General features: G+C 53.4%; 1 protein-coding gene across 1 annotated transcript; it reads left to right on the forward strand.

The window, feature by feature from the left end:
• Positions 1-426: 426 nt before the first annotated feature.
• PYGO2 (pygopus family PHD finger 2) lies at positions 427-9,921 on the forward strand (the record flags this gene model as incomplete). Its single annotated transcript, XM_077466839.1, is given in 2 exon segments — positions 427-476; positions 4,580-9,921. Coding segments are annotated over 2 exon segments (1,115 nt in total), but the record flags the coding sequence as incomplete, so codon positions are not given.
• Between the last annotated feature and the right edge of the window lie 2,913 nt (positions 9,922-12,834).

The raw sequence follows: 12,834 nt of genomic DNA on the forward strand, positions 1-12,834 counted from the left end.
GAGGTGTCATTCCGGACACCACAGTGAGGGGGCTCTCTTCCCATCACCGCTATGAGAAGAGCCATTCTCTCAGCGACCCCCGATAGTCTGATCCTAGGAGGGGATCGGTCCCTGGGAATTAATTTCTAAGGGGGGTAAAGGCTGAGAGGCCGATCTATAGAGACTTCCTCAGGGGTGTTAGGGGGAGGGGCACATGATTTAGGGGGGAGGGGGATAATGACCTCACTACTTTGAGTAGCTGGTCTGGAATCCGGAGTGGAGGGGAATCTTCCATCGGGGACATTTCCTCTCACTTCCTGTCTTGTGTTTTCAGAACAGGAAGTGAAGGGAAGTCTCCCCGGTGGGTCTGACCCTCCCCCGTGAATGATACATTTGGCAGTGGGCGTGTCTCCGGCGGCGTGCTGATTGTCCCGCCTTCTCTTCCAGGTTTGCAAATGAAGAGCCCGGAGAAGAAACGTCGCAAGTCAAACACTCAGGTATGGAGGAGCGGGGGTTGGACCAGTCCCAGCAGAAAGTACAGGGACCCGTGATTGGCCAGTATCAGAAATACTGCCTCCCCCACCCCTACTGGGGCGGAGCCATCCTATCCGTGTATTCTGCCACCTGTGTGTGAAGTGGCTGCACAGGTCACATACAATCCCCTCCCCCACAGAGCTACAGAATGGCAGCTTCCATCAGGGCCTAACACAGGGGATCCATATTGTGACTGGTCCCCCTACCAAAAAATCTTTTTCAGCCTCCAACACATTGGGGGGCTACAATACACCCCCCCCCCCCATATATAGTGATCAGTAGAGCCCCTCCCACCCCTTAAACCCAGGAATGGCCAGTAGAGCCCCCCCAACCCTTTTACCCAGAAGTGGCCAGTAGAGCCCCCCATTTTTTTACCCCCCTCCCCTTATAGCTGGGAGTGGCCAGTAGAGCCCGCCCCTCCCCTTATAGCCGGGAGTGGCCCGTAGAGCCCGCCCCCTCCCCTTATAGCCGGGAGTGGCCCGTAGAGCCCGCCCTCTCTCCCCTTATAGCCGGGAGTGGCCCGTAGAGCCCGCCCTCTCTCCCCTTATAGCCGGGAGTGGCCCGTAGAGCCCGCCCTCTCTCCCCTTATAGCCGGGAGTGGCCAGTAGAGCCCCCCCTCTCCCCTTATAGCCGGGAGTGGCCAGTAGAGCCCCCCCCCCCTCCCCTTATAGCCGGGAGTGGCCAGTAGAGCCCCCCCCCTCCCCTTATAGCCGGGAGTGGCCAGTAGAGCCCCCCCCCCCTCCCCTTATAGCCGGGAGTGGCCAGTAGAGCCCCCCCCCCCCTCCCCTTATAGCCGGGAGTGGCCAGTAGAGCCCCCCCCCTCCCCTTATAGCCGGGAGTGGCCAGTAGAGCCCCCCTCCCCTCTCCCCCTTATAGCCGGGAGTGGCCAGTAGAGCCCCCCTCCCCTCTCCCCCTTATAGCCGGGAGTGGCCAGTAGAGCCCCCCCCTCTCTCCCCCTTATAGCCGGGAGTGGCCAGTAGAGCCCCCCCTCTCTCCCCCTTATAGCCGGGAGTGGCCAGTAGAGCCCCCCTCTCTCCCCCTTATAGCCGGGAGTGGCCAGTAGAGCCCCCCCCCCCCCTCTCCCCCTTATAGCCGGGAGTGGCCAGTAGAGCCCCCCCCCTCTCCCCCTTATAGCCGGGAGTGGCCAGTAGAGCCCCCCCCCCCCTCTCTCCCCCTTATAGCCGGGAGTGGCCAGTAGAGCCCCCCCCCTCTCTCCCCCTTATAGCCGGGAGTGGCCAGTAGAGCCCCCCCCTCCCCTTATAGCCGGGAGTGGCCAGTAGAGCCCCCCCCTCCCCTTATAGCCGGGAGTGGCCAGTAGAGCCCCCCCCTCCCCTTATAGCCGGGAGTGGCCAGTAGAGCCCCCCCCCTCTCCCCTTATAGCCGGGAGTGGCCAGTAGAGCCCCCCCCCTCTCCCCTTATAGCCGGGAGTGGCCAGTAGAGCCCCCCCCCTCTCCCCTTATAGCCGGGAGTGGCCAGTAGAGCCCCCCCCTCTCCCCTTATAGCCAGGAGTGGCCAGTAGAGCCCCCCCCTCTCCCCTTATAGCCGGGAGTGGCCAGTAGAGCCCCCCTCCCCTCTCCCCCTTATAGCCGGGAGTGGCCAGTAGAGCCCCCCTCCCCTCTCCCCCTTATAGCCGGGAGTGGCCAGTAGAGCCCCCCCCTCTCTCCCCCTTATAGCCGGGAGTGGCCAGTAGAGCCCCCCCTCTCTCCCCCTTATAGCCGGGAGTGGCCAGTAGAGCCCCCCTCTCTCCCCCTTATAGCCGGGAGTGGCCAGTAGAGCCCCCCTCTCTCCCCCTTATAGCCGGGAGTGGCCAGTAGAGCCCCCCCCTCTTTCCCCCTTATAGCCGGGAGTGGCCAGTAGAGCCCCCTCTCTCCCCCTTATAGCCGGGAGTGGCCAGTAGAGCCCCCCCTCCCCTCTCCCCCTTATAGCCGGGAGTGGCCAGTAGAGCCCCCCCCCCTCTCTCCCCCTTATAGCCGGGAGTGGCCAGTAGAGCCCCCCCCCCCCCCCTCTCTCCCCCTTATAGCCGGGAGTGGCCAGTAGAGCCCCCCCCCCCTCTCTCTCCCTTATAGCCGGGAGTGGCCAGTAGAGCCCCCCCCTCCCCTTATAGCCGGGAGTGGCCAGTAGAGCCCCCCCCCTCCCCTTATAGCCGGGAGTGGCCAGTAGAGCCCCCCCCCTCTCCCCTTATAGCCGGGAGTGGCCAGTAGAGCCCCCCCCTCTCCCCTTATAGCCGGGAGTGGCCAGTAGAGCCCCCCCCTCTCCCCTTATAGCCGGGAGTGGCCAGTAGAGCCCCCCCCTCTCCCCTTATAGCCGGGAGTGGCCAGTAGAGCCCCCCTCCCCTCTCCCCCTTATAGCCGGGAGTGGCCAGTAGAGCCCCCCCCTCTCTCCCCCTTATAGCCGGGAGTGGCCAGTAGAGCCCCCCCCCTCTCTCCCCCTTATAGCCGGGAGTGGCCAGTAGAGCCCCCCCCCTCTCTCCCCCTTATAGCCGGGAGTGGCCAGTAGAGCCCCCCCCCTCTCTCCCCCTTATAGCCGGGAGTGGCCAGTAGAGCCCCCCTCTCTCCCCCTTATAGCCGGGAGTGGCCAGTAGAGCCCCCCCCCCTCTCTCCCCCTTATAGCCGGGAGTGGCCAGTAGAGCCCCCCCCCCTCTCTCCCCCTTATAGCCGGGAGTGGCCAGTAGAGCCCCCCCCCCCCCCCCCTCTCTCTCCCTTATAGCCGGGAGTGGCCAGTAGAGCCCCCCCCCCTCTCTCTCCCTTATAGCCGGGAGTGGCCAGTAGAGCCCCCCCCCCTCTCTCCCGCTTATAGCCGGGAGTGGCCAGTAGAGCCCCCCCCCTCTCTCCCGCTTATAGCCGGGAGTGGCCAGTAGAGCCCCCCCCTCCCCTTATAGCCAGTAGAGCCCCCCATATCTTACCCCCCACCCCTTATACCCAGGAGTGGCCAGTAGAGCCCCTCCATATCTTACTCCCCACCTCTTATATCCAGGAGTAGCCCACAGAGCCCCCTCCCCCAATTTTGACACCCCCACCCCAACCATTCATGAATAACCATAAGCCTCCTTGCATCAAGGAGAGTCCAACCTTTCAGGTGTAACTTTCTTATGTCCAGGAATGTAAACATGTCACATCATAAACATGTGCGATCTCTGGCTCCCATCACACGTGATGTGTGTGTGTTCTGTGGGGTTGGATGAGGTGGAGATCATGATGTCGCCTTCATACTTTTCCACCTCATCCAATCAGAGTGCTGCTTATTTATTGAGAAAAATTGCAAAGTGTTCTCTGAGTGTAGTAAGGATGTATCTCTACGCGTTTCGTCATGTGATATCTTCTGGGACATAGTGTATTAGTGGTGTAGTAAGTACGTAGCGCTACATGTTTCGTCATGCATCACGTCCTCCGGGGCATAGTGTATTAGTGGGGTAGCAAGTATGTAGCGCTACATGTTTCGTCAGGCATCACGTCCTCCGGGGCATAGTGTATTAGTGGTGTAGTAAGTAATGTAGCGCTAACGTTTCGTCATGCATCACGTCCTCCGGGGCATAGTGTAGTAGTGGTGTCCATTCAGTGATTTCCAGCTTCTAGAGGGACCCCACAGGTCTGGTATGTACATAGTCGGTCCCAAGCTGGAGCAATGTAGCGCCGTAATAATATCCAGACCTGAAGTTCAGCTTTTAGGTATGGGGGTGTTCTTTTAATCAGAACACCCCCCCCCCCGTGTTTAATTCGATGTCTCAATCCCTTCAGATGGTTTATATTTAGAGCCACGGTTCCCTCAGATCTGACCACCCCGGAGCTCCGGTTCTTCATCCTAATGTCAGGTTTATTTGGGACTTCATAAAGATGAGATGAGTTTCGGGACATTTATTACAGTATAAAAGGTTAATGGCTTTCATCTGGGTAGTGTCAGCCGGGACCATTGTTCCTGGATTGGCCTGTAGATGGCGCAGCATCACCGATAAACTCATTGAGGTCCTTCAGCGCGCCTGCACTGAGGCGCGTTCAACGTTGTGTTGGATGATTTTGTTCCGTCTGTTTCTGTGTGCTCTGTGGCTGACTCTTTCCTGTCTTTGTTTCAGGGGCCGTCCTACTCTCACCTCTCAGAGTTCGCCCCGCCTCCAACCCCGATGGTGGACCACCTGGTGGCTTCCAATCCCTTCGAGGATGACTTTGGACCTCCGAAGGTCAGCGCCGCTGCCGCCGCCTCTCCGTTCATGAACAACCCCGTCCCCTTCGGCGGCTACCGCATGCAAAGTGGAATGCCGCACCAGGTACCCCCAGGATATCCAGGAGGGCCCCAGCCAATCAGACGCCAGCATCCGCCCTTCCCACCCAACCAGATGGGCCCCGGGTTCGGCATGCCTCAGAACCCCAACTACGTCCAACCTGGAAACATGAACTTCTCCAACCAGCCGTTCAACCAAGGCATGGGACAGAGCTTTAGCCCCCCCGGTGGGCAGATAATGCAGGGGCCAGTTGGGGGATTTGGGCCTATGATGTCCCCCACCATGGGCCAGCCTCCCCGCGGAGAAATGGGGCCGGGTCCTGTATTAAACTCTCCCACCGGTCCACCTTTCACTCAAAGGTTTGGCTCACCTGGTCACCCCTTCGGACAGCCATCAATTCAGAGGCCAAGCCTTCCTCCCAACGCCAGTCCGTACCATGGGGCCGACCAAAACTTCCCCCCGGGGGTGGAGGACCACAACAAGAACTTAAACCCTCCCAGCAACACCTTCAACCAAGAGCAGCACGTCGGCTCGCCGTCGGCCGTCAACGGCAACCAGCAAAGCTTCACTCCCAACAGCGCCCCCCGCGGAAACAGCAGCACGCCGGAGGTCAACAACATCCCCCCTCCCAGCAAACCCACCGGGAACTCTGGGCACCAACCCCCTCCAGGACTTGTTTATCCCTGCGGGGCGTGCCGCAACGAGGTCAACGACGACCAGGACGCCATTTTATGCGAAGCCTCTTGTCAGAAGTGGTTCCACCGCGAGTGCACGGGGATGACCGAAAGTGCCTACGGTCTGCTGACGCGGGAGGCCTCTGCCGTGTGGGCGTGCGATTACTGCCTGAAGACCAAGGACATTCAACCTGTGTACATCCGCGAGCCAATGGGGCAGCTTGTGGCCGCCAACGACGGATGAAGGGGGTGGGGGGGGGACAGTACAGGCCCCACAATCTGGCTATTCTGAGCTTTAACGACTGGCACCCTCCAGCGGGATGGGGTGTGGCTCGGACCTTCCTGACCCGTTAAGCCAGTCGGTTCAGGAGGAACGTAAAAGTCGCTTGTGTCACCTATGAGTCTGTGTTCACCACTTGGGCAGCGAGGGGTCGTTGTGAAAACATGCATCCATCCTAGCTGGTGCCGCCCCCCGCCCCTCCCCCTGCCAAAGTCCACCTTGGTCTCTTCCAGTGCTTGTACCACATCTGGTGCCACCCCTCCCCTGGAGTCCACCATGGTCTCTTCCAATGCGATACCTGCATCCATCACAGCTGGTGCCAGATCTCCCCTTGAGTCCGCCATGGTTTCCTCCAGTGCTTCTACTGCATCCATCACGGCTGGTCCCATCCCTTCAAGAGTCCACCAGGGTCTTCAGTGTTTCTACAGCATTTATCATGGCCGATGCCACCCCTCCCAAATTCCACCGTGGTCTCTTCTAGTGCTTGTAGCGTATCCATCGCCATCTGATGCCACCCCTTCTACAGTCCACCATGGTCTCTTCCAGTACTGTACCTGTATCCATCACAACTGGTGCCACCCTTCCCAAAGTCCACCATGGTCTCTTTTGAATGCTTTACTTGCATCCACCACAGCTGGTGCCACCCCTCCCGGAGTCCACTATGGTCTCTTCCAATGCTTTACCTGCATCCGTTACGGCTGGTGCCACCCCTCCCGGAGTCCACCGTGGTCTCTTCCAATGCTTTACATCCATCACAGCTGGTGCCACCTTTCCCGGAGTCCACCATGGTCTCTTCCAGTGCTTTACCTGCATCCATTACGGCTGGTGCCACCCCTCCCGGAGTCCACCATGGTGTTTTCTAAAGCTTCATTTAATTTTGTACAGGTCAAGAAAAATACTTTGCTTGTTTGGTATCTTTCTGTATCAGCCGTTATCAGTAAATGGTGGTATATTTCTGCTTATCTCTGGGGGGGGGGTTACGTCTGCTGAGTCTTTCACATGTTGGGCATGCTGAGTGGTCCCACAAAAAAAGAACCTGATCTTGCCTAAAGGTTATTCTGCTAACATTCGACTTCACCTGTTCATTGCAGACTTGTGTTTGTTGGCAGTCGGTGTGTTTTTTAGTAAGTATCACTACAGCTTAATCTTTGTTAAATTCCCCGGGGGGTGAAGTGCGTGGAGGATTTTTGGCCTGTTCTGATAGGTGTTCGCATTGCCCAATAAGAATGCATTGGTTTTCTGGCTGTCGGCTCCACCCCAGGCTGAAGCCCAATTTATGGGCATTCCTATAGGAGGGCAGTAGTGCTCTAGCAACACACTCTTCTGTGCATGCTTCGTCTTTCTCCACCCCAAACTTCCCTCTTCCTCTGTTTTGTCATCTGTCACTGCCCCTAACATCCCCCCACCCCTTTGTGCATGCACGGTCATTCAAATCTCATTTGAAATGCTCCTCCTTGTGGTCAACTGGTTGGGGGGAGGTTGGCTTACCGTTGACCACTCTGGCTCAGCAGCTCCCAGCACCATTCAGAACCCTCCATGCACTGGGGCCCCTGGGGGGGATTTAGCAGTCTTTAAGCTTTGCTGTTACTTATTTAAAGCTTGTCCTACGCGTTTCAGTCAGATTGTAAAACCTCCTCTATCTAATAACTAAGCCTAAGTACTCCCAGGTTGTGTCTAAATTTTGATGGACCTTCCGCTACGTCGGTGTCGGTAGATATAAAGGAGATTGCATGTCCATAGAGGGTCAGTAAAGCTGACCATACACTACACCAGTCGTCCTCAACCTCAGTCCTCAAGTGCCCCCAGCAGGGCCATGTTTTCAGGTTTTCCCTTAACTTGCACAGGTGCTTTTTAAATCAGATTCAATGGCTTGGTATTTTGGACAGCTATTTTGTCTAAGAGAAATTCCTAAAACATGGCCTGTTGGGAGTACCTGAGGACCGAGGTTGAGAACCACTGCTCTATACAATCTGATTGTTCAACAATGTCCTCTAAATCTACCGACAACTGTTTTGGTGCCGGGGCCTGGCCTGGTGTGACACTAACTGAATGGGATTGTAAGGGTTAACCTTGCTATAGTTGTTGGCCATTTTTATGTACCGCCTTTAACCCTGACCGAAAAACTCCCATCAGCTTTGTTGCTTGGACATTGCTAAGACACTCCTAGCTGATTTGCACTTACTGAGCGCTCTTGGTGGATGGCGTGTGGCCCTTCTATTTTATTTTTTTGGTGGGGGGGGGGGGGGGTGTTGATTTGGCCATGGCGGTTTTCCTCGATTGACGGTAATTCATCACCAAGGGATGAGCCTCTTCCTGAATTTCTCGCCATGCAGCCAAATCCACCTCTTGCACTCCTCGCCATCTTTTCTGTGCTGTATCTCCAGTGTATGGTTCCAAGAGTAAGCTGATTGAACGTCTTTATGGATTTCCAGGTTTATGTAAAAGAATTTTAAGGACATTCAAGGGAGAGTTTTCTAGACCTTCAGTTGAATCCGTTGTTGAAGATACTAAAATAAATGGTTGGAGGGGGGTATTTTCAAGCACACAGCTGACTTTCTGTGCTACAACTGGACTACAGAGTATGCTACGTACATAGTCTACCATGGCCTCGGCTGCGTACATAGTCTACCATGGCCTCGGCTGCGTACATAGTCTACCATGGCCTCGGCTGCGTACATAGTCTACCATGGCCTCGGCTGCGTACATAGTCTACCATGGCCTCGGCTGCGTACATAGTCTACCATGGCCTCGGCTGCGTACATAGTCTACCATGGCCTCGGCTGCGTACATAGTCTACCATGGCCTCGGCTGCGTACATAGTCTACCATGGCCTCGGCTGCGTACATAGTCTACCATGGCCTCGGCTGCGTACATAGTCTACCATGGCCTCGGCTGCGTACATAGTCTACCATGGCCTCGGCTGCGTACATAGTCTACCATGGCCTCGGCTGCGTACATAGTCTACCATGGCCTCGGCTGCGTACATAGTCTACCATGGCCTCGGCTGCGTACATAGTCTACCATGGCCTCGGCTGCGTACATAGTCTACCATGGCCTCGGCTACGTACATAGGGGGTTATTTACTAAAAGAAAATCCACTTTGCACTGCAAGTGCACTCGGAAGTAAAGTCACTGTAGATCCGAGGGGGGACACGTGAGGAAAATAAAAAACAGCATTTTAGCTTGCACACGATTGAATGATAAAATCAGCAGCGCTTCCACTCACTTCAGATCTACCCTTTAGATTTTAGAGGGACTGCATTTTCAAGTGCACTTGCAGTGTAAGGTGGGTTTGCCTTTCGTAAATAACCCCCATAGTCTACTATGGCTCGGCTACATACGTAGTCTACTATGGCTCGGCTACATACGTAGTCTACTATGGCTCGGCTACATACGTAGTCTACTATGGCTCGGCTACATACGTAGTCTACTATGGCTCGGCTACATACGTAGTCTACTATGGCTCGGCTACATACGTAGTCTACTATGGCTCGGCTACATACGTAGTCTACTATGGCTCGGCTACATACGTAGTCTACTATGGCTCGGCTACATACGTAGTCTACTATGGCTCGGCTACATACGTAGTCTACTATGGCTCGGCTCCATACGTAGTCTACTATGGCTCGGCTACATACGTAGTCTACTATGGCTCGGCTACATACGTAGTCTACTACGGCTCTTCAATCAAAAAAAAAAAAAAAAGCATTCCGGGCCTTTCCAGGCACCTGCCGGAGACTCCACCCATCTCTACAGTGACTCCACCCGCATGGGGTTTGCACACTACCTCACTTTTATAAACCTGCAACCCTAATGGTGACGCTGCCGGGAGGTGCCGCCTGGAACTTCGTTCTCCTTCATGTGAATATTTGTGAATCTGCTTTTGCATTATGGACTGTGCAGCCCCCAATCCGTCCTTTGTTTACCCCCCCCCCCCCCCCAACCAGTGATTATGCACTTATTGAACACAGCACTGTCGTTTCCCCTCCCGAGTGGACTATAAGCCATGACTTGGAGAACAATCAGAGAAGAATGGGGGGGGCGCAGGACTTTTACCGCTATATAATAGTGGCGCCCCTTGCTTCCTACCTGGAAAAACCCCCTCCATGTAAGTGTCCGTTATTTCTATGAATGGCGGGGGGGAGGTGGCGGAAGCAGCAGCGAGGTCTTTTTGTATTTCCAGCTGTGGATCTCTTGTGTGTACTGCTGGTATAAGCGGTTATATAAAATATGTGATGGTACGTCTATGTGTCTTATTTCTCAATGGCTGGGATGAGTCCTTGCCTTCAAATATGAGATATGTGGTAGACATGTTGGTAGATTGCTGAACCCAAGAGTGGAAAGGATAGGTAACGGAACAACCAGCCACGCTCCGGTGCAATCGCTGAATAAAAAAAGCTTTATTGTTCCAGACAAGATCACAGAAGGTCCACTCAGACCCTTCTCACGCTGAGGTGTTTGACCTGGAAAGGGCTTAGTCTTGGAGGAGCTGCTACCACTCAATGTCTACTCAACTCTACATAGACTATTATGATCTCCAGTATAATTCTGCATAGTCTAATATGATCTTTACATGCAACTCCATGGCTTTGCATGGTATACTACGATCTCCACTATGACTCTACATGGTCTACTACAGCGTTTCTCAACTCCAGTCCTCAAGGCGCCTAACAGGTCATGTTTCCAGGCTTTCCATTATTTTGCACAGGTGATTTGATCAGTTTCACTGCCTTTGTAATTACCACAGCTGTTTCATCTGAGGGAAATCCTGAAAACATGACCTGTTGGGGCACCTTGAGGACTGTAGTTGAGAAACGCTGGTCTACATGACTCCGCACGCCCTACTTCGATCACCACTTTTCTGCATGGTCTACGACAGTGGTTCTCAACTCCTGTCCTCCGGACCCACTAACAGGCCAGGTTTGCAAGATAACTGAAATACTTCACAGGTGATATACTTTGTTGCTCGGTGATTGCAGTATTCTAGTCTGCATCTCCTCAAGGTAATCCTAAAATCTGGCCTGTTAACGGGTCCTGAGGACAGGAGTTGAGAACCACTGGTCTACTATGATCTCCACTACAACTGTGCATGGTCTACTACGATCTACACTATGACTCTGCATGGTCTACTACGATCTACACTATGACTCTGTATGGTCTACTACGATCTACACTATGACTCTGTATGGTCTACTACGATCTACACTATGACTCTGCATGGTCTACTACGATCTACACAATGACTCTGCATGGTCTACTACGATCTACACTATGACTCTGCATGGTCTACTACGATCTACACAATGACTCTGCATGGTCTACTACGATCTACACTATGACTATGCATAGTCTACTACGATCTACACTATGACTGCATGGTCTACTACGATCTACACTATGACTCTGCATGGTCTACTACGATCTACACTATGACTATGCATTGTCTACTACGATCTACACTATGACTATGCATGGTCTACTACGAACACTATGACTATGCATTGTCTACTACGATCTACACTATGACTATGCATGGTCTACTACGATCTACACTATGACTCTGCGTGGTCTACTACGATCTACACTATGACTATGCATTGTCTACTACGATCTACACTATGACTATGCATGGTCTACTACGAACACTATGACTATGCATTGTCTACTACGATCTACACTATGACTATGCATGGTCTACTACGATCTACACTATGACTATGCATGGTCTACTACGATCTACACTATGACTCTGCGTGGTCTACTACGATCTACACTATGACTATGCATTGTCTACTACGATCTACACTATGACTATGCATTGTCTACTACGATCTACACTATGACTATGCATGGTCTACTACGAACACTATGACTCTGCATGGTCTACTACGATCTACACTGACTATGCATGGTCTACTACGATTTACACTATGACTATGCATGGTCTACTACGATCTACACTATGACTCTGCATGGTCTACTACGATCTACACTGACTATGCATGGTCTACTACGATTTACACTATGACTATGCATGGTCTACTACGATCTACACTATGACTATGCATGGTCTACTACGATCTACACTGACTATGCATGGTCTACTACGATCTACACTATGACTATGCATGGTCTACTACGATCTACACTATGACTCTGCATGGTCTACTACGAACACTACGACTCTGTACAGTCTACTACGATCACTACGACTCTGTATGGTCTACTACGATCTACACTATGACATTGCATGGTCTACTATGATCTCTGCATGGTTTACTTTTATCTCAACCATGACTGTGCATGGTCTACTGTGATCCCTACATGCAACACTGCATGATCTGCTACGGTCTCTGCGACTAAGCCCTCTTGGGTGCAATTTGTCAGTCATAAGGCTCGGGGCGAACCATCTGTGATCTTGCCCAGAACGATGATGCTTTACTATATGCTGATCTCATGGAAGTGTGGCTGGATCATCTGTTTACTGGCTGTTGGGAGTGTGGAAAAGCTCCAATTGGCCGTTACTGGCTTCCATGGCCTCTCCTGCTGTTATTGGTAAGTAAAAGGTCTTGAAGTCCACATTTTTGAGGCGGCCCTTTGACAACTAGGGTATCCTTGAGGGTCACTTGAGTAGGGGAGGTAGTGCCCAAAGGATGGGAGCACCGCAGATTGAAGGCCATTCTGGTAATCTTTTTTTTGCATGTGGCAAGAGGTCAAAAGAGTAGGCCAACGTGGTTCAGGGGTTTGGTACATTGCCGATTATCAGGACTTAAGTGCTGCCATTAAGTGAAGAGGAAACGAGACCAGCCACATAAAAGTTGTACTAATGTGGTTCGCTGATCAGGCAGCCATGACTTTTCTCCTCACTGCCAGCACTTAAAGTGGAACTAAACCCTCCGATCCTTTACAACCAAGGAAGCTGCCATCTTAGCCTCTGTTTGGTCTTCAGTTGTCATGGTGCTGCACAGGTGATCAGTTATGACTCTACACATGTGTGGGACTTTTTGGGAGTCTAGCCGCGTACGGGACCCCGAAAACCAATCACTGCCTTCAGGATTTCTAAGGGTGCAAATTTTTCATTTCACTCCTCACCACCTATCACAGTTTCGAAGGCCATAAAATGCTAAAATAACACAAACCCCCCCCCCCCCCAC

The sequence above is a fragment of the Lithobates pipiens genome, unplaced genomic scaffold (genome assembly GCF_037356315.1).
Source record: "Lithobates pipiens isolate NorthernLeopardFrog02 unplaced genomic scaffold, aLitPip1_a1.2 Scaffold_394, whole genome shotgun sequence".
Classification (NCBI taxonomy): Eukaryota; Metazoa; Chordata; class Amphibia; order Anura; family Ranidae; genus Lithobates; species Lithobates pipiens.